Below are 25,799 nucleotides of genomic sequence, written 5' to 3'. Positions count from 1 at the left end.
GTGTGGTGGCATTGGTATAATAAAATAAATGCATTGCTATAATTAAAGAAAAAAATGTCTGTCATTCTTGGGAAGAGGGAGCCATGGGCAGCTGAAGGGGGACAGGAAATAAATAATTATAAGTTGATAATGGATAAACCAGAGGATGCTTCAGACCCACACTCTCCATTTCCTAACTTAACACATGGCAGATCTTAGGAGCACTGTGAAGAGCACTTTGTAAACTCTGTCCCGGTGGTACCCCAAGTAAGAGATTTACACCAGAAGTGGTTTCTTGTCCTATGCCGAGATTATTTGCATTCCACATCAATGTTGGTAAAAATAAAGAAACAACAACAACAAAAAACTTTTTGTAAGAGCTGTTGTGAGAGTCACACTATCAAAGACATATGTAAATGTATTTTGTACTCCTGAGAACAGGTGCAGCCTGCTCAAAAAAAGAAAAAAAGAAGAAGAAAAGAAAATATGTCACAACATGGAAAGAAAGGGGAAAACAATGAAAAAGAACCTATAACTTAATTATGCAAATTCAGGCTAAATATACAAACTAAATTTGATGTAATTAAATCATGTGTAACAAACTGAATCAGGAAACTAGTGTTTCTTTTGCCTGAGACATGACAATATTACAAATTAGATAGAATTGATAAAAATATATATTAGTGACACAAAAATTGAGAGAGATCGCCATTATCTTAGGTGATGGTTAAGTTATTTACAATCTTTCAAAATAAAGTATATTATATTCAGAAGACGATGGCTACAAAGGAGTATGAATTAAAGGGTCATGATCCCCAATTAAAAAATACATATTTCATGTGTTATTAATAATTTACTGATTGGGTCTATCCTTTCCCCCATCTAAGCTGCTTTTGAGGTCAGAAAATACTTATTGAGAAAACACCAAGTCATGAATTTAAGTTTAGAGAAAAAAGAATGTTCATTCTAACAACAAGAAATGTTCCATACAGCAGCCTTCCAGTGCTGGGCATGTGAGCTGGGGCTTTGAGCTGGGGAAGCATTTGTTTTGTTTTGTGCTCATGTGGGATATTTCATTCCAGCCATCTACGAGCCCTCCTGCGAAGCATACAAACACCTTGGTCAGACATCAAATTACTACTGGATAGATCCTGATGGCAGTGGACCTCTGGGCCCTCTGAAGGTGTATTGCAACATGACAGGTAACTATGTCGTATTTATGTTTCATGAAGATAGCTTTTCTGTATGTTGAGAATAGTTTCCTGGACTGTTTGCTGCTTTGGTGTCATATTCTCATCATACCTTGTAAGAAGTTAAATCTTGTTAGCTTGTTATGCAACAATGCTGAATTAGAATGCCTTGAAAAATTTTGACACTGTAATTTCTTAAAAGTTTACTATTGGGAGCCTGAGAGATAGCTGAGCACAGAGAAGTATTTGCTGTCCTTGCAGATGATCTGGGTTCAGTTCCGAGCACTTACATGGCAGATTACAACCGTCTGTAACTCCTGTAAGTTCCCAGGAACAGGATGCCCACTTCTGACCTCCATATTACCAGGCATACACCTTGTAGATATACATATCTGCAGGCAAACACTGATATGAGAGAATGTTTTAAAAACAGTCTATCTTCAAGTTAAACAAAGCATAGTTAATATTTTTAAGACAAAAACATTAATATGTAAAAGAAAATAAATTTGCAAAGCGGAGTTTACAATACGAAGTGGCATGTGAAGTCGCCTCACTTAATGCCCTAGGCTGGGTAAATGTGGTATCAGTGCCCCGTCTCCTGCCTGCTTGTATTTGGGGAAGGCTTACCAGCCACTCCTGATCGTCCTCTGTTTTACATAGAAGGGCATCCTCTGTGTACTCAAATCCCTTTCTGGCAATTGCAAAGATTACACAAAGCTTTCATGAAATTTATTTAGGAAAATATCCTGTTTTTCCTTCAATTCCATATTAAATTTCAGACCATTGAAATGAGATAGTGTGTCCTTGTAAACTCTCAAAGCAGTGTATATGATGCACAACTGTCTAAGATAGAAAAAAAATCTAACAGAGATTGGAAGCATATTACACTCCAAAATTGCAGAAAGGGCTTTGAACCATTCACCATTACTGGCTCCAATAGATGACTGGAACCAAAGGTGACCTCCTCAGACTTAGGATGCTGAAGGATAATGGTAATGCAAAGGTCTACTTAGTAGTATGATGTTGGCTACGTGCCACTTCCCTAGCATCGTGTCGGGTACCATCAGTTCTTCACTCCAAAACTGGGTTTGTGTTCTGCCTCCATTAAGGAACCAGCTGTATAATCATAGGCACTTGAACAAACTTTGTGAAACTCATTAAGTTTTCATACTCTTTACTTGCCAAGTGGACTACTACTGCCCACAGCCAGCATTATTGTACAAAAAACAAACAAAAAACAAAACAACAAAAACATAGTAATAGAACCCACAAGTAATTCTAAGCAGACAGGGTCAACAAGAAAACTATTAGGAATTAAAAAATGGGGTACAGAGCTTAACAGAGAATTCTCAGTAGAGGAATATCAAATGGCAGAGAAAAACTTCAATAAATATTCAATGTCCTTAGTCATCAGGGAAATGTAAATCAAAAAGACACTGATATTTCAGCATTCATCAGAATGATTAAGATCAAAAACTCAAGTAACAACACATGCTGGAGAGGATGTGGAGAAAGGGGAACCCTCCTCCATTGCTGGTGGGAATGTAAACTTGTACAACCACTTCGGAAATCAATCTGGCACTTTTTCAGATAATTAGGAATAGTTATTCCTCAAGATCCAGCTATACCACTCCTAGGCATACATCCAAAATATGCTCAAGTACACAACAAGGACATTTGCTCAACCATGTTCATAGTAGCTTTATTCGTAATAGCCAGAAGCTGGAAACAACCCAGATGCTTCTCAACTGAGGAATGGATACAGAAACTGTGGTACATTTACACAATGGAATGCTACTGACAATTGAAAACAAGGAAATCATGAAATTTGTAGGCAAATATTGTGAACTAGAAAAGATCATCCTGAGTGAAGTGTCCCAGAAGCAGAAAGACACACAGTGCATATGTTCACCTATAAGTGGGTATTAGACATAATATAGGATAAACTTACTAAAATCTGTACATATAAAGAAGCTAAGCAAGAAGGAGGACCCTGGGTAAAATGTTCAATCCTCATTCAGAAAGGCTAAAGGGACTGACATTGGAAGAGGGGGGAAAAATAAACCAACAGGGAACATGACAGGAGCCTACCTCAAAGGGCCTCTGAAAGAGTCTACCCAGCAGGGTATAAAAGCAGATGCTGAGACTCATAGCCAAACTTTGGGCAGAGTGCAGGGAATCTTATAAAAGAAGGGGGAGATAGAAAGACCTGGAGGGAACAGGAGCACCACAAGGAAAGCAAAAAAAATCTGGGCCCACGAGTCTTTTCTGAGACTGATACTCCAACCAAGGACCATCCATGGAGATAACCTAGAACCCCTGCACAGATGTAACCCATGGCAGCTCAGTGTCCAACTGGGTTCCCTAGTAAGGCGAATAGGGGCTGTCTTTGACATGAACTCAGTGGCTTGCTCTTTGATCACCTCTCCCTGAAGGGATGTGGGGAAACCTTACCAAGCCCCAGAGGAAGGCAATGCAGCCAGTCTTGATGAGTTCTGATAAGCTAGGGTCTGATGGAAGGGTGTAGGGAGGACCTCCCCTATCAGTGGACTGGAAAAGGGGCATGGAGGAGAAGAGGGAAAGAAGGTGGGGTTGGGAGGGCATGAAGGAGGGGGCTACAGCTGGGATTCAAAGTGAGTAAATTGTAATAAATTAAAAATTACATCAAAAAGAAAACAATTAGGTAAGACTCTCTTTCTTCTTGAAATTCCAAGTGTTAAGTAACTTGTTCATATCATTCTAAAATGATTACACTTTTTTTTTGGTTTAGAAACCAATAATTCTATATTTCAGAATCATTTATAGAATTCTGTTTATATTTCATTTCCAAACAATTGCTTTGTCTGTACCTCTGAAGATTTTATTTCCTCTCAAATGGAAATTGAATTCTACAACTAAAACTTAGAACTCTAAATAGCACTGAAGGAAGAAAGAGCTCAGTGGAGAACTTTGCTCAGTATCGCGAAGCCAGGCTTGATTTAGAATAGAAAGAAGAATGACAAAGGCTAGACATGACCTCAGTATGGAAGCTGTGTAAAGAAGACCATAAAGGGAGTTTCCTGTAAGTTTCCTCCTATTCTAGGAACTTTGGTGTGCACCTGAGAGGAATCAATTAACAGAGAGCTTTAGCTAACTGCTCTGACCTTCTCTTGCTGAACTTCATTTTAATCTTTCTAGAATCTGAGTACAGTTTGTGAGAACATTACATATCTTGATCCTGATTTCTCTGATAAGCTAGCCCAATGAGTTCATGTAGACTTTCTGGCTGAGATTTCACTTCAATTGATTTCCATCTGCATTTAGGAAGAGAAACATCAAAACAAAAGCATGACGCTTAGCAACCCTCATTCATAACATGAAGGACTGGTTAATCTGGGGAAAGATGCTGATTTTCTGTGAATTTAAACACACTGTGCATCAGAACTAATATTCCATATTATTCAACTCTCCCTGATAGAGAATCTCAAGGATGCAACCCAATGATCCTGGAACAGCCTACGCAGTAAGAACAACACACCTTAATGCACTCAGAATAGTGTTCTCCCACCTGTTCAAGACAGTTATGAACATTGCTGTAGCCAAGAGCCCTTGAAGAGTCTTTTCGTAAAGGGTTTGAGTGCACTAAATGACTCCAAAAAGATCATGTATCTCTTTGTCACTCATCACCCATTCCGAAAATACCATGTTCTATATGGGATTACCATCAGCAAGCATAATATCAAGAAGGTTGGCTTGCACTGTTCCATAGCCTGGAAATGGTGTATAGATATGGAAGCTATATCAGGCTGAGATAGCCTATAAAATTTAGATTTATCACTTCATGTCTTGAGAAATCATTCCTGCTATGGAAACCTTAAGGAATAAAAGAAGATAAGGTACTAAAAAGGTAAGGAAAGAAAAGAGACTCACAAATCAATGTCCTTTGGCATGAAAGGGCTTCATTGCAAATAACTAAACTCCTAGTGGGCTAGTAGGCTAAGAGGTAGATGGCTAGACAGAGTCAGAGCACATAAGCAAGATCATGTGTGTGTGTATGTGTGTGTGTGCTCACATATATACATACGCACAGAGACATGCATTAGAGAAAAAGAGAAACATATCTTACAGTATTTGGGGAAAAAGTGTGTTCTCTTTGGGGAGACAGAAATGCTGGCTGAGATTCTAGAAAACGATTTAATTATGGAGATTTTTGAATCACTGTAGAATACATGTTGGATGTGGTGCTAAAACCGAAACATAGCAAATAATAGCTGCTAGTACTGTGGAAATAGGGCATATCCAGAAGATATGGGTCACCTGAATATCCTGCATAAACACGTGAAAAAAGCCACTACCTCTTAGAAATTAGAGAGAGTCCTTAATGACAGAATATTTCAAGTGCTACAGAGTTGACATAAAAGAGTGATGTTTTCAGTAAATCCCTTCTAAAAGAACTCAGTGTTCTGTTTTCCTTGGGATTTTATTTTCTAATTCATGTTGTATATAACCCTCGTTGAGACAGGATTTCTTTGCCATTGCATTAACCAGGCTGCCTGGGCTATAAACATCTAGAAAGGCACTCTGGGATTGCAGGCAATTTTACTGTTGGGTCCAGTTTTTAGTGGGATCTAGGGATGTGTATACAGATTGTCAGGGTTGTACCAGCCTTTCACTTACTGAACCATCTCTCCAGCCCCCATATTGAACACACCAGCCTTTTACTCACTGAACCTTATTCCCAGACCCATATATGTATACTCAAATATATACATATATATATACATATATATACAAATATATACATATATATACATATATATTTGAGTAAGGGGCACTTGTGCTCTAGTACATAAGGTTTAAAGTAAAACAAACACAAAAACAAAACACCTCATGCATTCTTCATAGGAATGGCTTTGTAGTTTTATCAAAAAGCCATTAAGGTTGTTTACATAATTTGTGCTTTATAAAGCCCTGAGATTTAGCTGATCAAATTTTATTATGGTCCGTAATGGTAAAAGCTGCTCATGTCTTTCTAACCTAATATTGATAGAGAGCTCCTTGCTCATGTCCCTAAGCACCGGCACTGGGTAATATTATTTTCTTTATCTTTATTGTGTTTTTATGTATTTACATGATGTAATGTGATCGGGGGGTGATGAGTCACTGGGTGACAGACATGAGTCCTAATGACAAGTGCATGCCACCTCACCTCAAGCCCTACAACTTTCATATTTCCCATAGCACTCAACGCCTTGGCAGCTCACAGTAGTACAAGCTCACCATAAGAACATGCACAGGCAGTCTGGCTACACTGTGCACACTCTGAGCAGACCAGAGAGCCAGGACTTCACTAGGGCTCTGATTTCCTCTAAGGTTTATAATTTTCTTGGTGATTCAAGTTTCTGGGAGACTTGGTTCTTTATGATGTTAAGGCCTATAGTCCCCTTTTTCTTTATAGTCATTGGTCATGGATTGCTCTGAGGGCAGCAGGAACGCTGATCTGCAGACCACTCACTAGAGCGTAGCTGGTTGGTCATCCTTAAACAGAACAGTTACTTACTTGATTCACTCTGACAACTGATTATATCTGCAAACTCTTCACCTGGGCTGTCTAGCAACCAGATCTAGGGGTGTATTGCATCATATTTAGAGTCCCCCAAAAGGGCATCCTTCAAGGCATACCCACCAAGAGGCAGTAACCCCCAAATCCTCTGAACACTGCTACCTATGTTCCTTTGTATATTGTTCCTAATTCTATAAATACACTCCTTCCTGTGTGTGGCACATACTGCCACATTTAGTTTATAAAGTATAGTGTTTTGTGGTTTGTGATCTTAACATATTCCTCAATAAGAGAAAGTTTGATTACACATAAAATAAAGGTTAAAAATTAACAGTTTAGAAGAAAAAAACTGACATAGATATTAAGGATAAATAAGATGTTCGCATACTTTAAGAACATCATAATACTTCTTCTAGTGACTTCCAAGACCACAAAGTATCTAAAATTATAATCATGTTCTTCTTTTTAGAATTAAAAGCTCATATTCCTAGGCCATGTACATTGTCAGTTGCAGCATCTGACAATTTAGCCAGGCTCATGTGCTTAGAAATATCCTATAGTTAACATGGCTATGAAGTGTGTGTGTGTGTGTGTGTGTGTGTGTGTGTGTGTCTGTTTGCATGCACATGCACAAGCTTACATGTATATATAAACAGCAGTGTTTACTTGAGATCTGTGCTACACTCTCCAATGTGTTTTCTGAAATGAACTTTTCTTATTAGCATCTCTTCATAATCATCATCATCATCATCCCCAAAACTTCCTAACTCATTATCTATGGCTTAGACAATATGTTGACTATAAACTCTTTACTTCTTAATTGTCTTAATTGTCCCACTAATGCATTGGGGTTTTTAATCAGAGAACACATTTAAATGAAATCAGCACAAGAACAATGAAGTAACTGTTACCAGTTTTAGTTCATAATTAATCTGGAGGTATTAATTTTCTGAGGACATTCTAGGGTGACTCATCCACTCCCTGCCCCCAAATGTGCTCTTTGTACCTAGGGCAAGCCAACACTGCAGAATTTCTCTTGACAACCTCTGTGTTTATCTATCAAAGAATCTCCTGTTTATTGTTTCTTGAGATGTTAGCCCAACATTTAGGATAATTCAAGCGTGATCCTCAATACTTGGTTGATTTTGCAGTGAGCTGTCTAATACTGAGTTGGATACCAGTTGGTTTGAGAATGTTAAAGAAAGAAATGACACTGTGATGGCCTGGTCTATATTTAATAAAACAATAGGCCTTGCCTTTCCCTGATGGAAAAGAACCTGCTAGAAATAAGGACACAAAGTTCTGAACTGACTGGGGCTTCAGGAGCTCTTAGGTCCTTCATGTTTCTGTATTTCCTTCTCCCTCTACCTGCCCCTTGCCCCCCCCGTGTGTGTGTGTGTGTGTGTGTATGTGTGTGTATCCTGAATAAAAACTGCACACACTGACTTATTCCATTTCATTCCCCTTTTACTCTCCTATTTTTCTCTGAGACACTTTCTTTTCTGTCTGGTAACCTAGTTTGCCTCCTCTATAGTTAACCTACGCATGGACCAGCTCTGTTCCATCTTCACTCAGCCACACCTCCTCCTCCTGTCGACCTCTCATGAGCTGTCTTTGTTATAAACCTTTGTAATCACTCAGCAACTCCTGCCTTCACGTTCAGCTATTTCAGTTCCTCACAATCAGTATAAATCTTTGAATTCAATTCTGTTCATACAGCTTCAATTGAAAATCTGGGAAGCAACTCACTGATCAAACACAGCCGGGAAGGACTCTACTTCTGACTGATTACCACTCTCATGGAACACTTTCTTTCAGATTCTCACTTATTCTATACATGGCTTCCACCTGCCAGGCTTTCTTTGAAATCTCTTCTTCATTGTGTGTCAGTCATGGTGATAGGTTAATACTACAAAAGTTCTCGAACAGTTTTCAAACTTTAAGTCAAGAAAGGCAGAGGAAGACTGTAAAAGGTGCTCTGTGAGCCACACCAAAGGCCAGAGCATATAAAAAACAAGGTCAGACAGCTTCGGACTATGTGGGAGCCTCCAAAAAGAAACCCAGAAGGAAATTAAATGGTATGGGACTATTTTCACACAACACAGCCACACAATAATTTAAATGCATGTGTTTTTGTGCAGTTTCCTCCATTAAAAACCTGAGGATGTCCTCCTATTGTCTATGGCTGGGGATGACTGTTTCATTTTCTCTGATGTTTGGAGCTCAATCTCTTGTTTAGTCCACAATAATCAACTTTTCATGAAGTGAATTAAATAGACTATAAAAAAATAGATCCTGGGAAATGCAATTAAGACCAGCTCTTTCTTTTGTTATCATAAAATCCAAAGTCTCCAGGAGTAAGCTCATACTTTTAAACCTGACATTTCTCCCACCAGGCTAAGCAGTAATAATGTCTAGTGCTCTTTTCTTCTAGTTCCTGAATTTTTTTGTTAAGCTTTTAAAATTAATTTATTCTTTGTTTATTACAATTTATTCACGTTGTATCTCAGCTTTAGCCACCTCCCTCATCCCTTCCCAATCCCTCCCTCCCTCTTCTCCTCCCCTAGTCCACTGATGGGGGAGGACCTCCTCCTCTTCCATCTGACCCTAGCCTATCAGAATTCATCAGGACTGGCTGCATTTTCCTCCTCTGTGGCCTAGTAAGGCTGTTCCCCACTAACAGGAGATGATCAAAGAGCCAGCCACTGAGTTCTTACCAGAGACAGCCCCTGTCCCCATTACTAGGACACCCACTTGGACACTGAGCTGCCATGGGCTACATCTGTGCAGGGGTTCTAGGTTATCTCCGGGGCCAGAATTTTTTGTTCTCTTGCTCTCCTTGTGGAGCTCCTGTCCTCTCCAGGTCTTTTTATTTCCACCTTCTTTCATAAAATTCCCTGCACTCAACCTATAAGTCTATAGTTCGGCTGTAAATCTCAGCATCTGCTTCAATACCCTCCTGGGCAGAGTCTTTCAGAGGCCCTCTGTAGTTGGCTCCTGATCTCTTCCCTGTTTTTTCCCTCTTCCAATGTCTATCACTTTAGCCTTTCTGAATGAGAATTGAGCATCTTACCCAGGGTCCTCCTTTAGGTGTACAGATTTTGGTATGATTATCCTATATGTCTAATATCCACTTTTAGTGAGGATATACCATTTTTGGTGGGAATGTAAACTTGTACAACCACTTTGGAAATCAATCTGCCACTTTCTCAGACAATTAGGAATAGTGCTACCTCAAGATCCAGCTATACCACTCCTAGGCATATATACAAAATATGCTCAAGTACACAATAAGGACATTTGTTCAACCCTGTTCGTAGCAACTTAATTTATAGCAGCCAGAATCTGGAAACAACCCATATTTCCCTCAACTGAGAAATGGATACAGAAAATGTGGTACATTTACACAATGGAATACTACTCAGCAAGTAAAAACAAGGAAATCATGAAATTTGTAGGCAAATGGTGGGAACTAGAAAAGTTCACCCTGAGTGAAGTATCCCAGAAGCAGAAAGGCACACACTGTCCTGGATTTATTTAAATTTTACAGGTTACCTTTCATTCTTTCTGAGTTAATCAAGTTTCATAACAGATTGCTCTGTAAATATTTTGGAGAGAAATTTAATATAGAAGCTGATACCTGCTCTTTTATTTTTTCAATCAAGAAAGATAAATAATGTGCTTAGTACTGTAAATACCTAGAAGGTGACTATTTTTAATTAATTATTTTTTTATTCAATTTATATACCTACTGTAGTCTCCTCCCTTCTCTTCTCCCAGTTCCTTCCTCCCCCTTCCCTTTATCATCCCCTTCCCTACTCCTCAGAAAAGGAGAGCTCCCTTACCATCCTACCCCAGCACATCAAGTGACACCATAACTGAGTGCGTCATCTACCCCTGTGGCCTGGTGAGTCAGCACTACCAGGGAGAAGTGATCAAAGAACAGGCAACAGAGCCCATGTCAGAGACAGTTCCAGCTGCCCTTACTAGGGAACCCAAATGAAGTCAGAGTTGCCCATTAGCTACATCTGTGTAGGGAGCCTATGTCCAATCCATGTATGGTCCATGGTTGGTGCTTCAGACTCTGCAAGCCCCTTTGGGCCCTGGTTAGTTGGCTCTGTTGGAGCTCCTCTCCCCTTCAGGTCTTTCTATCATTCCCCCGACTTTTCCACAAAACTACCTACACTTCAGCAATATTTGAATGTCTCTGCATCTATTTCAATCTGCTGTTGAATGGAGCCTCTCAGAGGCCAGCAATGCTAGGCTCCTGTCTGCAAGCACAGCAGAGTATTGCTCATAGTGTCAGGGGTTGGCTCATTCCCATGGGTGGGTCTCGGGTTGGGCCAGGCGTTAGTTGGACAGTCTCTCTATCTCTTCTCTGTCTTTAACCCTGCACACCTTGTAGACAGAGTAAATTTTGGGTTGAAGTTTTTGTGGGTGGGCTGGTGATCCCCTCCCTCCACTAAGAGTCTTTTTAATTAGAGGGCATCCTCTTCAGTCTCCATGACCCCTGCTACTGAGAGTCTCAGCTAGAGTCACCCCCATTTCCCCCCAGAAGCCCACCCTGTCTTAGGTCTCCAGCTTGTCATAGAAATGCTCCTGCCCATGATTTTCCTTCTGTCTGGAGTCCCTAAGAGCTCCCACCCTTGCTCTCCCCAGGTCTGATCTCTTTATGTTTTCTATGCTCCCTCTCCTACCTTGTTCTCTCTCTTCAACCTCTTCTACTGTCTTTTTCTATTTCCCCTTCTGAGTGAGATTTAAGCATCTTCCCTTGGGTCCTACTTGTTACTTATGTTCTTTGGGTCTGTAAATTATAGTATGATGGATGGAAGTAGAAAATATCATCCTGAGTGATCTAACCTAGACCCAGAAAAACTTATACAGTATGTCCTCATAATCAGATTTTAGCCATATAGTACAGGATAAACATACCACAATTCATAGAACAAATTACGACTAAAATCCACTTAGAAACGAGTACAGGCCATGTGTGTCTTTCTGGGTCTGGGTCACTTCACTAAAGATAATCTTTTCTAGTTCCATCCATTTACCTGCAAATTTCATGATTTCCTTGTTTTCAATATCTGTGCAGTATTCCATTGTGTAGATGTACCACAGTATCTTTATCCATTCTTTGGTTGAGGAACATCAAGGTTGTTCATTATCTGCTTAACAAGCTCTAGAATCACCTAGGAGACAAGCCTCCAGGCACTCCTGTGAGAGATTGTCTCAGCCAGCTCAGCCTCTTGGGGACTGTCTCTATTAGATTAATCCATGTGTGAGAAAAACGACCCACCGTGGAAGGCACAGTTCTCTGGTTTGGGATCGTGGACTGTGCAGAAAGGACAAAGTGAGCTGAGCACAAGCATTCATTCATCACTGTCTGCTTTCTGGCTGTGAAGGCAATAAGAGCAGATGCCTCAAGCACTTGCTGCTCTGACTTCTCCCCCATGATGGATGATAACCCTGAACTTTAGACCGGATTAAAGCCCCTGTTTCTTACATTGCTTTTGTCTGGGTGTTTTGCTTTAATAACAGGAAAAGTAACTGAGACAGACACCATCTTCATGACAGCATGCCTTAGAATAGGCTCATTCTAATCTGTTTGCTGAATGTTCACTTTCATGAAGGCAAGTCATTGCCTACAATTCCTTTTACTTTTCTCTTCATGATTTTGCCTCATGATTTCTCTGTTCTCTCTTTAACTTTTTAAATTCTGGTTTACAGTATGATAAATTTATATTATGATTCTTAACAGTAGCAAAATTACAGTTATGAAGTAGCAGCGAAAGTTATTTTATGGTTGGGATCACCACAACATGAGAAACTGTACTACAGCTTATAGCATTAGAAAGCTTGAGAACCACTTCTCTAGAAAAAGCTGAGTAGGATAGTTTTTAGATTTCTTCCACTGCTCGTAATTTATGTCTCTTATGTGGATCAGATTCTACAGACATGTTTCTTTGCACATATGACTTCTAGAATAATTGAAACCATTTGATATTTCTGGGAACATAAGCATCAGGATTTGGTATGAATAGAACAGTTCCCATTTTCTGTGACATTTCTACACTTTTGACTATGCCTTGTACTTTTCATAGCAGAAACTGTTGGAGGAAAAAAAGAAAGAACGAAAGAAAGGAAAGAAAGAAAGAAAGAAAGAAAGAAAGAAAGAAAGAAAGAAAGAAAGAAAGAAAGAAAGAAAGAAAGAAAGAAGGGAAGAAGGGAAGAAGGAAAGAAACTTTTGTTACCTTCCATACCTTCCAAAATAAATCAGACACAAACAATCAACCATAGGTCTAGAGCTGGTATCTATAATCTGGCAAACAATCATGATCCGTTTCTCTTTATTGCATTCATTCTTGAACTTGTTAAGTGTTCTGTGGCTCATTCCTGAACCTATTAACTATTCCCTGAAGTTAAGTACACTGTTTCTTAGCTTTGAAACTGTTAGGTGAACATTCAATATCTTTAGATTTAGTCAGTTGTTACTATGTACCCATTTTCTCTCTAGCCTCCAAAATTATCACTATTGCACTGTCATGTCATGGTTTCCAAGACTTTATAGTTTTTAAGAGACATGCCCAAATATATATGTATTCATACACATATACATAATATATGTTTATGTGAATGCACATGTTTATGTAAACATGTATTCATGTATATAATTTACACATATATTCTAGCACTAGTCAAGTTTTCACAGAAAAAAAAAATTCAAACATCAGTGTTTTTCTTCACTATTTTCTCCCCAAACTTTGTGGTATAGTTTGACTGATTTGTTGTTGTTGTTGTTGTTGTCTTTTCTATCAATTGAGACAGTATCTATTTCTGCAGTCCATGCTGGCCTATGTTAACTAAGGTATTATCCTGCTGCTTCAGCTTCCTGAGTACAGAATCACCGCACTCAGATTAATTTTTAATCCTATAAATTGGAACCAAACAGTTTTCAGTAAACACATTTTGGGGCTGGAGAGATGACCCAGAAGTTAAGAGCACTTGCTGAACTTGGGTTCAGTTTCCAGGACCCAAGACTTGTACTTACATTTCTAGGGGTTCTAACATCCTCTCTGATCTCCTCAGGCAACATGGCTGTACAAATGATCCTACAAATGATGCACATACAAACATACTTGTTCACAGAAAACAGAAATACATGTATGTATGCATATATACACATATATAAAGATAGATTTTAAAATTCATTAGACTCTTACAATTTTTACTACAATTAGTAGTAAAAACTTACTACAATTAGTAAGTTTTATACTTAGTCAATGAATGTTGTTGTAATTCTTGAATTATGCATTATTGCCTTTGTGTAGGAAGTAATATAACTTTTCACATGTAATATTTGAAAACTAAGCTCAAAAATTGCAGCCACTCCTGATGAGATCTGATAGATTAAAATCAGAAGGAAGGAGAGGGGGACATCCCCTTTCAGTACACTTGGGGAAGGGCATGCATGAAGAAAAGGGAGGGAGAGTAGGATTGGGAGGGGAAGAGAGGGATTTATGGGGGATACAAAGTGAATAAAGTGTAATTAATAAAAGTTTAAAAAAAAAAACTCCCCCCCCTGAGGGGGAAGCAGCATTACCAGGCCACAAAAGAAGACAATGCAGCCACTCCTGATGAGACCTAATTGACTAGGATCAGAAGGAAGGAAAAGAAGACCTCCCCTATCAGTGGACTTGGGGAGGGGCATGCATGCAAGGGTGGAGGAAGGGAGGAATTGGAACAGGAGGAGGGAGGGAATCACAGGGGGAATACAAAGTGAATAAAGTGTAAAAAAAAATAAAAAAAGAAAATACACAAAAAAAACTGACAGTAAAGTATCAGATCTGGATATTCACAAAAAAAATTGCCTCTACAATTTATTCTATAATCTGAAAAAGTCTATATTCTCTGTCCTGTACTTGTGTACCCCTGTTTTTTTCTTTATATTTTTTAGAAAACAGAAAAACATTCTAGAAACAGTACAATTAAAAAACAAAAATAAAGGCTTCATCAGAATATTTTATAACACACACACACACACACACACACACACATATATATCCTTCAGTTAGCCTATTTGAATATTGATCATCTGTTTTATCAGCAAAATTACAACTTCCACTATGCAGCTAGCAATTACATTTATCTGTGCTAATAAACATGAGGGTTTGAGTGGCAATAGATAGAATGTATATTCTCAATAGGTATCAAGCTAGGAACCTAAGGTTTTAAACAGTAAAGCAACATCTTATGTAGCATTTATTCTTGCTCAGAGTTACTAACAGTCTCTACCAACCCTTAAGTGTAGACCAGTACAATCTGTTGCTTCACATACTATCATATCAGTCCATTCTTGTGTATTATTTTTTAAGTAACTTACAAACTTACTTAGCATATGAATTGATGAACTATATTATCATTGTTTTACCACTATATCTATAAAAGAACAATGTCAATATAGGATAATAAGTTTGTAAGTCATATGTAAAAGATACATGGAGCTATTATGTTGGCTAATTATGGTAAGGCACAACAGACTCACATCCTGAAAATGGTTACCAACGATGTTATTGATTTTATTAATCAAAGCACTTCTGAGTCACTCCTGATGGTAACTAGCTCCAGGAGCAACTTGGACAAGTGCCCTGTATATTTCCTTTGCTGTTTTCTTCTATCCCATGCCTTTATTTCTACAGTATATTACTTTTCTTTTTTCTGTAACAATATATACCTGAAATAACTTCAAGGAGGGATCATTTCCTTTGGTTTACAGTTTTCCATGTTACAATTCATTATGGTAGGGAAGAAGTGCAGATGAAGTGTCTGGGTCCATGATACTAAGAGCTTGGGGTTGTGCTTCTTCATATCTTAGTGCATCAGAAAGCAGTCACCTCCGGCTGGCAGTGAAGATGAACCTTCAAAGTCTTGTGCTCATGATCCAGTTTCTCCAGACATGCCTTCCACCTTGGAAGATACCATAACCTCCGAAAACAGTCTTTCCAGAGAGGGACCAAGCATTCATACTCAGTAGCCTGTGTGCAAAATATCTCACTCAAACCATGATGTTAAAAATCCTTTTTCCAGAGTGCTCCATGGGAGTGATGTGAGATCTGATAAGGCTCTAACATAGTAATCTAATCTATTTCCTCCCCTAGTGTTATTTCCATTTCATAAAATAACACAAAGTAATGAAAACATAGAGATAGTACTTTAAGACAGAACACTGACAAATTGTTTCTTCAATCTTCTCATCCGTGATTCTATTTCCTATATACACATAAAATAATAGTACCAGTGTCTCCCATGGAAAGTTTTTCTTTTTCATTGAAGAACTGAAAAACGCACAATTTCTACTTTTCTTTGACGGGTTTACTCTAACATCTACTTTGTAACAAGTCCTTTATCTTTCTCTCCCTAATCATTCCACAGCATATACAACTGCTGGGAAGAAAGGAGATCAGAGAACAATCCCAATATGAATATGTCATAAAAACAAAGTATAAAGGAACACAGTGAGATCTCCTCCCTGTGGAAAGGAACTGCCTGTGGGCAGCTTTGGATCCATGTCCTCTAGTCCCCTCAGTCTCTGCTCCCTTTGAAAATTTCGAGGTTGTGCTTATTAAAATATTTAGTGTTCTCAATGCAATATTCATTTCTAATATTTTGAAAACCCAACCTTTCTTCCTATTGATATTTCAAAGAACAACACTCTGATTTTCTATCTAATAGCTGACTATGTCCTCCACTGCAGAAACCTTGTGTTCTGTCTGTGTATAATTAAGGGACAGCAAGAATCACTTATCCAGATTTACCCAATGGCCTCTGTGCATGCTGTAACTTGCTTATCTGTATGGTTACCATTTTGTTTACGAGTATTTCAAGTTTACTTGTAATTTTTTACTATTCTTGGCATTTAAAAGAGGACGACAATAGCCAACTACATAAAGAACAATTCAAACAAAGTTAAATTGTGAGATTTGTTACTAAAGTCACTGACATTTTCTCTGTCCCATTTCAAGCCCTGGGCAGAAATCCCATGAAGCATCTGAAGGTACATTCATGGCCCCACAAAGCAGTATTCAAATCACGACTGCAATGTCATTAAAGGGAATTGGTCAGTTTGCCTTAATCTCTGCAAGCATGGCCTTCGATATACTTTTCTGATCACCATAAAATCCTGGTATAGGTAAAGGAGGGAATAATACAGCATTCAAAATCATATCAGCACACCACAGCTTTCTTACAATGTCCTTATGTAAGGATGTGTTAATAGATTACTAGTCTATTTTAAAGGTCCTTGATTATAATACTCTCATTTTAAAGGGGATTTTCTGTGTCATGGTGGGAGATAATTTACTGCATAAATTATTCTTGAAACACACAAAAAAATAGAAGTTACATCACCATGTCAAAAATCAACTTTCCCTTAACAAAATTACAAAAGAAGTTTTAAATACTTTAAAACTGTACATCAAAGAATTATTATTTTGGAAATGGAGAGGTTGCTCAGTGGTTAACAACACTGGCTGCTCTTCCAAAAGCCTGGGTGTGATTCCCAGCACTCACATAAAACTCTAACCATCTGTATCTCCAATGTCAGGGGCTCTGATGATAGCTTCTGAGTCTCACGGTCAGTGCACACACATGTCCCAGAGACAGACATACAGAGAAGCCTCCATGCACACACTCAAAATGAAATGTAATGTACATATGTTGCTCTTGAAATAACTATAAATCTTCTACCCTTGATTCTCCTTAGCTTTGAAATCCAAACCAACTTTGAATCAAAATCACTATCTTTCCTAAGTTTCTCATTGGTATTAATAATTGGTATTTCTCATTGGTATTAATAATACTATGTATTTTAATAATCAGGAAAAATATAAATTCTTAAGTATTCCTGAAAACCAGTTTGTTTCCTCCTAATCATTAATTCAGTACTTGGACTTCCTAGTAATATTAACAGATCCTAAACTGACCTGGCTCCAGATATTTGCCTTACGAGGTTGGTTGCATTGAAATTTCTGCAGGTATGCTTATGGTTGTAATGTCTTTTTGATGCATTAGCCACTCCAGCAGTATGAAGTGACCTTCTTAACATCTTCTGATTAGTTTTGGTTCGAGGCATATTTTATTGGGTGTTACAATTGCAACTCCTATTGGGTTCCTGGTTCCACTTCTTGGAATAACTTTGGCCATCCACTCACTTTCAGGTAGTCTTTCTATTTTTGATGGCGAAGTATGTTTCTTTTTTTTTTTTCTTTTTTTTTTCATTTTATTTTTTTCTTATCAGTTACATTTTATTAACTCTGTATCCCAGCTGTATCCCGCTCCCTCATTCCCTCCCAGTCCCTCCCTTCCTCCCTCATCTCCACCGTGCCCCTTTCCAAGTCCACTGATGGGGGGGACCTCCTCCCCATTCATCCAATCCTGTTTTATCAGGTATCTTCAGGACTGGCTGCAAAGTCCTCCTCTGTGGCTTAACAGGACTGCTCCTCCTTTGGGGGGGTGGGGAGGTCAAAGAGCCAGTCATTGAATTCCTGTTAGAAATAGTCCTTGTTCCCCTCACTATGGGAAACCAATTAGTTACTGAGCTACCACAGGCTACATCTGAACAGAGGTTCTAGGTTATATCCATACATGGTCCTTGGTTGAATGTCAGTCTCAGAAAAGACCCTGTGCCCAGATATATTTGGTCCTTGTGGAGCTCCTTAAAGAAAAAAAAATTATAAATACTGTTTTTCCATTCAGCTTTCTAATCTGCCTTTTTTATTGAGGAAATGAGGTCATTGATGTTCAAAGTTATTTTTAAAAGATGTTTATTGAGTCCTGTTATTTTGTTGGTTTAATGTTTATTTTCATAATCTTCTTTTGTTTAACCATTTACCTAAATTGTTATTTTTTCCCCTGTCACTGCTTGATTCTGGTTATTGCTTTCTTCAGTTCAAAGGATTTCATCTAGTGTCCTCTGTAGGGTGGTAGACATATACTCTTTTAACCTGCTTTTAACTTTGAATTTTTCCCCTTTGATTGTAACTGATAGTTATGTTAGTTATAGAAGTTGGGGCTGGCATCTGTAGTCTTTCAGAACCTTTAATGCATCAAGAGAGCCCTTTTGGCTTTTAAAGTGGGCATTAAAAGATGAGCCGTTGATGATGAGCCTGCCTGCCTTTATAGATGGCTTGGTCACTCTCTCTTGCAGCTTTTGAAATCCTTCTTTGTCCTAGACATTTAGTATTTTGACTACTATGTGGCTTGGGGAGTTTCATTTCTGGTCCCACCTATGTGGTGGACTTTCTGCCTCTTGCATGTGTGTGTGGGTGTGTGTGTGTGGAGGGGGGGTGTTTCCTTTAGATTTGAACATTTTCCTTATAGAATCATACTGAAAATATTTTCTCTGCCTTTCCCCTGGGCTGCTTCTTCTTCTATAACTATGAGCCCTGGTTTGTTTTTTACACTAGTCCTTGTTTGCTGCATGTAGCATTTTGTTTCCCTGGGTGATCCAATTCCTTCCCTGTCTTTCAGGCTCTTGTATTTGCTCTTCCATGAGATCCATCCTCTCTCTGAGGCTTTCAATTAAGCTTTCTATTTGTTTTCCCAAAATTTTCATTTCAAGTTTTTATTGCATTAAAAGTTTTCTTTCAAAATTCTATGTCTTTATTAAATTCTATTCCCATGTCTTGAACTTTTTTCTTTACATTATTCTGCTGTTTGGTAGTGTTTTTCTGATGAGCATTATTGCATTTGTTCATATCTTCTCTCAGTTTCTTGATCGTGTTTATCATTTCTAAATTGAGAGAATCTTTTTGTTGTTGTTGTTTCTCTCTCAGAAAACATCACATTGGGAGTCCTAAGTTTTGGAGGAGACACATTGCCTTGGTTTGTCACTTTGTTTTCATCTTTGCAATGAGACTGAGGCATGTAGAATTAGGTTGTTGGTGGTGTCACTTGGTATGGACATCCTGTCACCCTTGTTGGATGAGCATTCAGATCTCCGCTGTTACTTCAACTTGACAGATTTTGAACCAGATGACTAGTCCTTTTTGTGATCACTTGGTGCTGATGTACAAATCAGGTATCAGAAATGATTCTATCATATCTCTGGCTTGCTGCAGCTTTGAAGCACAGGAACAAACCCTTCATATAGTTATGTTTTTGTTGCAGAGCCTCAAAAATCTATGGAAGGCTGGCTCAGCCCCAGGTCGCAGAGACTATGGTGGGTTGAGCACTCTGGGCTCTGTGTAGATGTCTGGTGGTCAAGGGTGGTTTGTGGAAACTGTATTGCACATACAATTCTCATTGTTAGATTTTTTATTTACTTCTTTGTATTTTTAAATTAAATTTTTATTTTTATATTAATTACACTTTATTCACTTTGTATCCCAGTTGTAGCACCCCCCCGTCCCTCCCAATCCTACCTTCCCTCCCTCATCTCCTCCCATGCCCCTCTCCAAATCCACCGATGGGGGAGGTCTTCCTAGCTTATCAGGTCTCATCAGAACTGGCTGCATTGTCCTCCTCTGTGGCCTGGCAAGGCTTCTCCAACCTCAGGGGGAGGATGTCAAAGAGCAAGCCACTGAGTTCATGTCAGAGACAGTCCCTGTTCCCCTTACTAGGGTAACCACTTGGATACTGAGCTGCCATGGGCTACATCTGAGCAGGGGTTCTAGGTTATATCCATGGAGAAAACAGGAAACAGGACAGGAACTTACCACAGAGGGCCTCTGAAAGACTGTATACAGCAGGGTATCAAAGCAGATGCTGAGACTCATAACCAAACTTTGGGCAGAGTACACGGAATCTCAGGAAAGAAGGGGGAGATAGTAAGACCTGGAGTGGACAGGAGCTCCACAAGGAGAACAAGAGAACCAAAATATCTGGGCATAGGAGTCTTTTCTGAGACTGATACTCCAACCAAGGACCATTGATGAATATAACTTCTTTCTATTTTTAATAAATTATTAGCAGTAAGTGAAATTACAAGCATAGTATTTTGAGATTCTATCAGACATTAAGCAGAGATTGTTTTTCCTGCGTATCTACAAGGTCTGTGTTCCACATGGTATATGCTCAACTCATAAGCAGGTATTAGCCATCTAATCGGGACAACCATACTAAAATCCATAGACCTAAAGAAGCTAACTAGCAAGGAGAACCCTAGAAAGGATGTGTAAGGGCAAAAAGAATAGACACCAGAAGCTATTTAAGAGAGGGAACAGGACTGGAGCCTACCATAGATGTTCTGTGAAAGACTCCCCTCAGTAGGGTTTTGAAGCAGATACGGAGACTCATAGCCAAACTTTGAACAAGTGCAGGGAGTCTTATGAAAGAGTAGGGAGACAGAGAGACCAGGAGGGGACAGGAGCTCCACAAGGAAACCAACAAAGCTAAAAAATCTGGGCCCATGGGGGCCTGCAGAGTCTGATACAACAACCAAGGGCCAAGCATGAAGAGGACCTAGACCCCCTGCTCAGATGTAACTGATAGGCAGGTCTGTCTCCATATGGGTGCCCTAATATGGGGAGCAGGGCTGTCTCTGACATAGACTCTGTTACCTGATCTTTGATCACTTCCCCCTGGCAGGGGGTGGCCTTGCCAGTTAACAGAAGAAGAGGATGGAGGCAGTACTGATGAGACTTTGATAGGCTAAAATCAGACAGTAGGGGAGGAGGGCTCCCCATTTCTGTGAACTAGTGGAGGGGGATAGGAGAAGAGGGAGGTGCTGGGCCCAGGAGGAGACAAGAGAGGTCTACAATAAGGATATAAATGAATAAATTATTAAAATAGCTTAAACATAAAGAAAGAAAAATGAAATAAAATGTCTGTGTTCGTCATCCGCTGACCCCTGTATGATTTGTAGAATTCTAACATGTTTGTTTAAGTTTCTATAATTGTAAGCTTATTAGCTCAATGATTACTATAAGTTGCTTCCGTGTATGTGGACCTATCTGCATTGCCCACGGGGCACGCCTGGGTTGGCTACCCAGAGGCTATTTAAGCTGTGGGCTGGCTTTCCCCAGGGTCAGATGATTGTTCAAGGTTCCTGAATAAACTTCATTGAAAAAAAATATATAGGTCAATTCTTCTGTACTGCTGCTCATTTTTTACTGACAGTTATGTCATATACTAGAAGAGGGATATTAATCTTACCATCTATAACTATGTATTTGTTTATTTCTACTTTTGGTTCTGTTAGTGTTTCAGCTCCTTTATTAGATAAATAAACACTGATGGTTTAATATTTAAAAAGAACATTATATTCTATGCACTAGGGACATATGTATCATACATGAGATCTCACTGTGCAGTGCTTACTCTGTTATAAATATGTACCAAATTATTCCAAATAATTCAGAATTATTCAATGCAAGTGTCAAAATGGTTCCTATCTGGGAACTTGAACCATTAACAGAAGAAAACTATTAACATGAATGATTGTTCCATGTGTAACCTTGAACCAGCAATCCCCAAACTTCAATAGCTCATCATTTTCACAGATCTTCAAAACTTCAAAGCTTCATTTTTAAATGAATAGTATTCTTTAAACTGTATGTTTGGAACAATACTTATCCTCATTCTTAGCCACACCATTCATAAGATTTCACATTTAGTAAGCTTGATGATATTTCTAACACATCGTTAGAGCATCTGATCATATGATATAATGCAATGTAATATCAAATGATATTTCCAAGAGAGACAATGGTAAATACACTTTGAGAAAATATGACTTACCCAAACTATGTTCTCAATTTCTTAATTTAATATTTCCTTTCATGAAATACCAAATTGTTACTAATACAGTTGAAATGTTTTCAAAATCAAATGGCTTATCTTAATTCAAGAAAGGCTGTAGCAGAGAACTTCATTTGAAAACACAAATGCAATTTGGTAGTAAATTATTAAACGGGATTCTAATCAGTTCTTTGCTAATAGTTTATTCATGCCGAGTATAGTATTTTTCAGTCTCTACATCTGTCCTTCAGGTGCTCTCCTTCTTTTATCCTTCTAACTAGAACTGACTTAATATTTAATCAGCAATTAATGTGGTTTATATTTTTTTTTCAGAGAATACCATCCAAAGACATTCTAAAATGACCCCCATCCCCGACTTTACGAGTTCTATATGCAGCCTTGCCTTCTGTGACCCCTTCACTGCCTCAACCTTCCTAAACCTCCAACTGATGATGGGCACTGTACTCCTTGAATGTGGAGCAAAAGAGATTAATTGAATCATCTCATTACAGTCTGCAGATGAAAATATGGAAGTTTGTGTTTTTGGCAGTCACAGTTATAAATCTGAATTGCATTTAAAATAAATGTGCATATTCATAGAATCTCTTTCCCAAATAAGACTTTGAATGGTCCCTAAAATTACTCCATGTCACTGTATATACTTCAATGAGCTTGCAAAACAGTTTTGATTATGTTACTTGCAGTATTTCATATCTTCCTTACAAGCCCCATTTTAACTATAAGCATCAAACACTAAGTATGCCCAGCCCGACATTTAGTCAGCATTACATTCTGTATATTGTGCTTCCTGAAAACAACTGCCTACGATACAGAAAATATTGCCAATCATACTCTTATATATGTAAGGCAATGAACTCATAGGCGATAACTACTCGGATGTGAAAAAAAAAAAAATGAGTGTGAGAATGGAACCCAGTTTGTGTGAGTCTATAGGCCTCACTTTTGTCACTTCATTGTAACTTTATTTCATTGTAACTGTATTTATCTTATACACCAGAGCTATAAAATGCAGTGTAGATGTGTAGGACTCACTTCATATCAGTTCAAGCAACAGAAGGAGTACATTTGTTCCATATGTGGATTTGAGTAACTTTTGGCTATTGTTAAAATTCAAAGAAACTTTCCTGGAAAAAGATGGAGGATCTCTGAGGTCCATGTTAACTGGGCCACAAGGACCATCCCTGTCAAGCCAGTGCATGCTGCTTCCAGCCACAGGAAGGTCTTGGGAATGGACAATAGACTAAATTAGATTGCCATTATCTACCTTTACGAAAATAAAGTCAAGATAAGGCACCCTGACAACCAGGAGAAAAGCGCATAAAGGCAGGTCCCAGTGGCTCAGAATAAGTTTGTAGGCCGTGCACATTATCCAGTAGATTTCCATTCTCCCATCCAGATCTGGTGCATATATCAGTTTCTGCTTCATAGCTATATAGGAGCAATGGCACATGCTCAGCTTAGTTGTTGGAAGCTAAAAAAGGTGGAGTTCTGTGAGAACATACCAGAAGTATGAGTGAGAAGGGTTTATTAAGTAAACATTTCTGATAGATTGCAGAAAACAGGGCAAAGCTCTTCTGTTTAGATAAAAATACAAGCTACTGGATTTAACTTTGAAATTATTTTCTTATTATGTAAAAGATGAACAGAGGTTTAGCAGAAAGGGAGACTATGAAGTTCCCTTTTAGTTTATTATAAACCTGAATCTTTGTTGAAATTTTTTGCTCAAAGACTTGACACTTACCAGAATTCCTGAAATTGCTTCAAGTCCTGTGTAATTGACAGCCCTCTCTCGTGAGATTTGGGGTGCTCTGTGGATTCAGTTCTTCATCTGCAGCAGCTTCACGCTGGCACACATAGACTGCGTGTTCTACTGCAGGTGACACTGAGAGATTGCATTAAGTTGCCCATCCATCATACTGTGTGGTTTCACTTTACCAAAATGTAATCTCTGCTTCAAAAAGTCTAAATCTCATGAAGATTGCCATTCCCATGCTTTATATTTGCAGCAAGAAAATATAAGCAAGATTAGTGAGGGTTTCTGGAGTCAGTATATTTTTTAACTTTATTTTTTGTATTCTTATCATTTATTACACTTTATTCAATTTGTATCCCACTGTGGCCCCCTCCCTTGTCTCCTCCCAATCCTACCTCTCTCCCTAGATTAGTGGTTTTTTGAGGGCACAAAATCCTGGGCATTTTAAATCCAACCCCTGAGAATCAAATCAAATGATGTGTGTGCTCATTTTCTCTATATGTTAATACACAGACATAAAACGTTGAAAAACAGCAAAGAAGTGTCATCGGTCCCTTACTATCTACAAAACCTTCACAGAAATATTTTAATGAATGAATCAATTCCCCATAGAGCTTTAGTAAAAAAAGAATTTCCCATGACAGTAAGAAATGGTAACCGATACATACTCTTTATCACTCCAGGAGAAGAAGCAGAAGAGTCTATGGCTTTTCTTATTTATAGATCTACTTACTGTACAAGTTTCTTGTCGTATTTTTCCCTATAGCACGGGAATCAGTCCATTTCCTTCTGAACTTGCCACTCTTCTTGTTCTTGAGCACAATAACTACAACCAATTCTGTGCATGGCAGCCTGGCCTTTGTCGTATGAAACAATGCTGACATTAGCTGCTGTGTCTATTCCTCTCAGCCTGGGTGATGGCCAGATCCTCTTCTTCATTTTCTTTAAAAAAATAATGGAAGCAGAAAAACAACCTTTGCATGTTCCTGTATATCCCTCAGGTTCCCAGGAAATCTTATTAAATGATACTCATCATGCTGACAATACGATTATTGTCTAGAGATATTGTTAAAGAATACGATGTGAAAACCTAAGAAAATAAACCATCAATGAAAACCCCATAACTTATATAAAACTAAGGGCTGCTTTGGGCAAAACTTTCTTCTGTAAACTCTAGTGCTCAAACCTTCTCTCGTTCCTGCTTCCACTCTTGTCCCAGCCCCATGTTAGCACATCAGTGTGAAAACTTGAACATATCAGGAAATATGACAATCACATGAATTTATGATACTGTACTGTCTGGGGTTTTTTACATTATTTTTTTATTTGGAATCTATTGTATAAAATTTTATCTAAATTGAGTAGGTTTTTTTTTTTTTTCCAATGCAGTTTATTCAGGAACCTTGAACAATCATCTGACCCTGGGTAAAGCCAGCCCACTTTAAATAGCCTCTGGGTAGCCAACCTCAACATGCCATGTGGGCAATGCAGATAGGTCCACATACATGGAAGCAAGCCAGATCCTCAGCCTTAGCCAAATGTGGAGTTGTTCGTGACAGAGAGCACTCACCATCGGGAA

At 38.6% G+C, this 25,799-nt stretch overlaps 1 protein-coding gene across 1 annotated transcript in view; it reads left to right on the top strand.

The window, feature by feature from the left end:
- The window catches only part of Cntnap2 (contactin associated protein 2), a 2,202,731-nt gene that overhangs the window by 1,367,575 nt on the left and 809,357 nt on the right, over positions 1-25,799 (top strand). The window contains exon 12 of the mRNA XM_060380093.1: positions 1,062-1,181. Within this exon, the coding sequence (XP_060236076.1) occupies positions 1,062-1,181 (120 nt within the window). The remainder of the gene's footprint in view (positions 1-1,061; positions 1,182-25,799) is intronic.

Source organism: Meriones unguiculatus, chromosome 3 (genome assembly GCF_030254825.1).
Source record: "Meriones unguiculatus strain TT.TT164.6M chromosome 3, Bangor_MerUng_6.1, whole genome shotgun sequence".
NCBI lineage: Eukaryota > Metazoa > Chordata > Mammalia > Rodentia > Muridae > Meriones > Meriones unguiculatus.
Note: the sequence above shows the minus strand (reverse complement) of the source record. Positions and strands in the feature narration are given on the sequence as shown.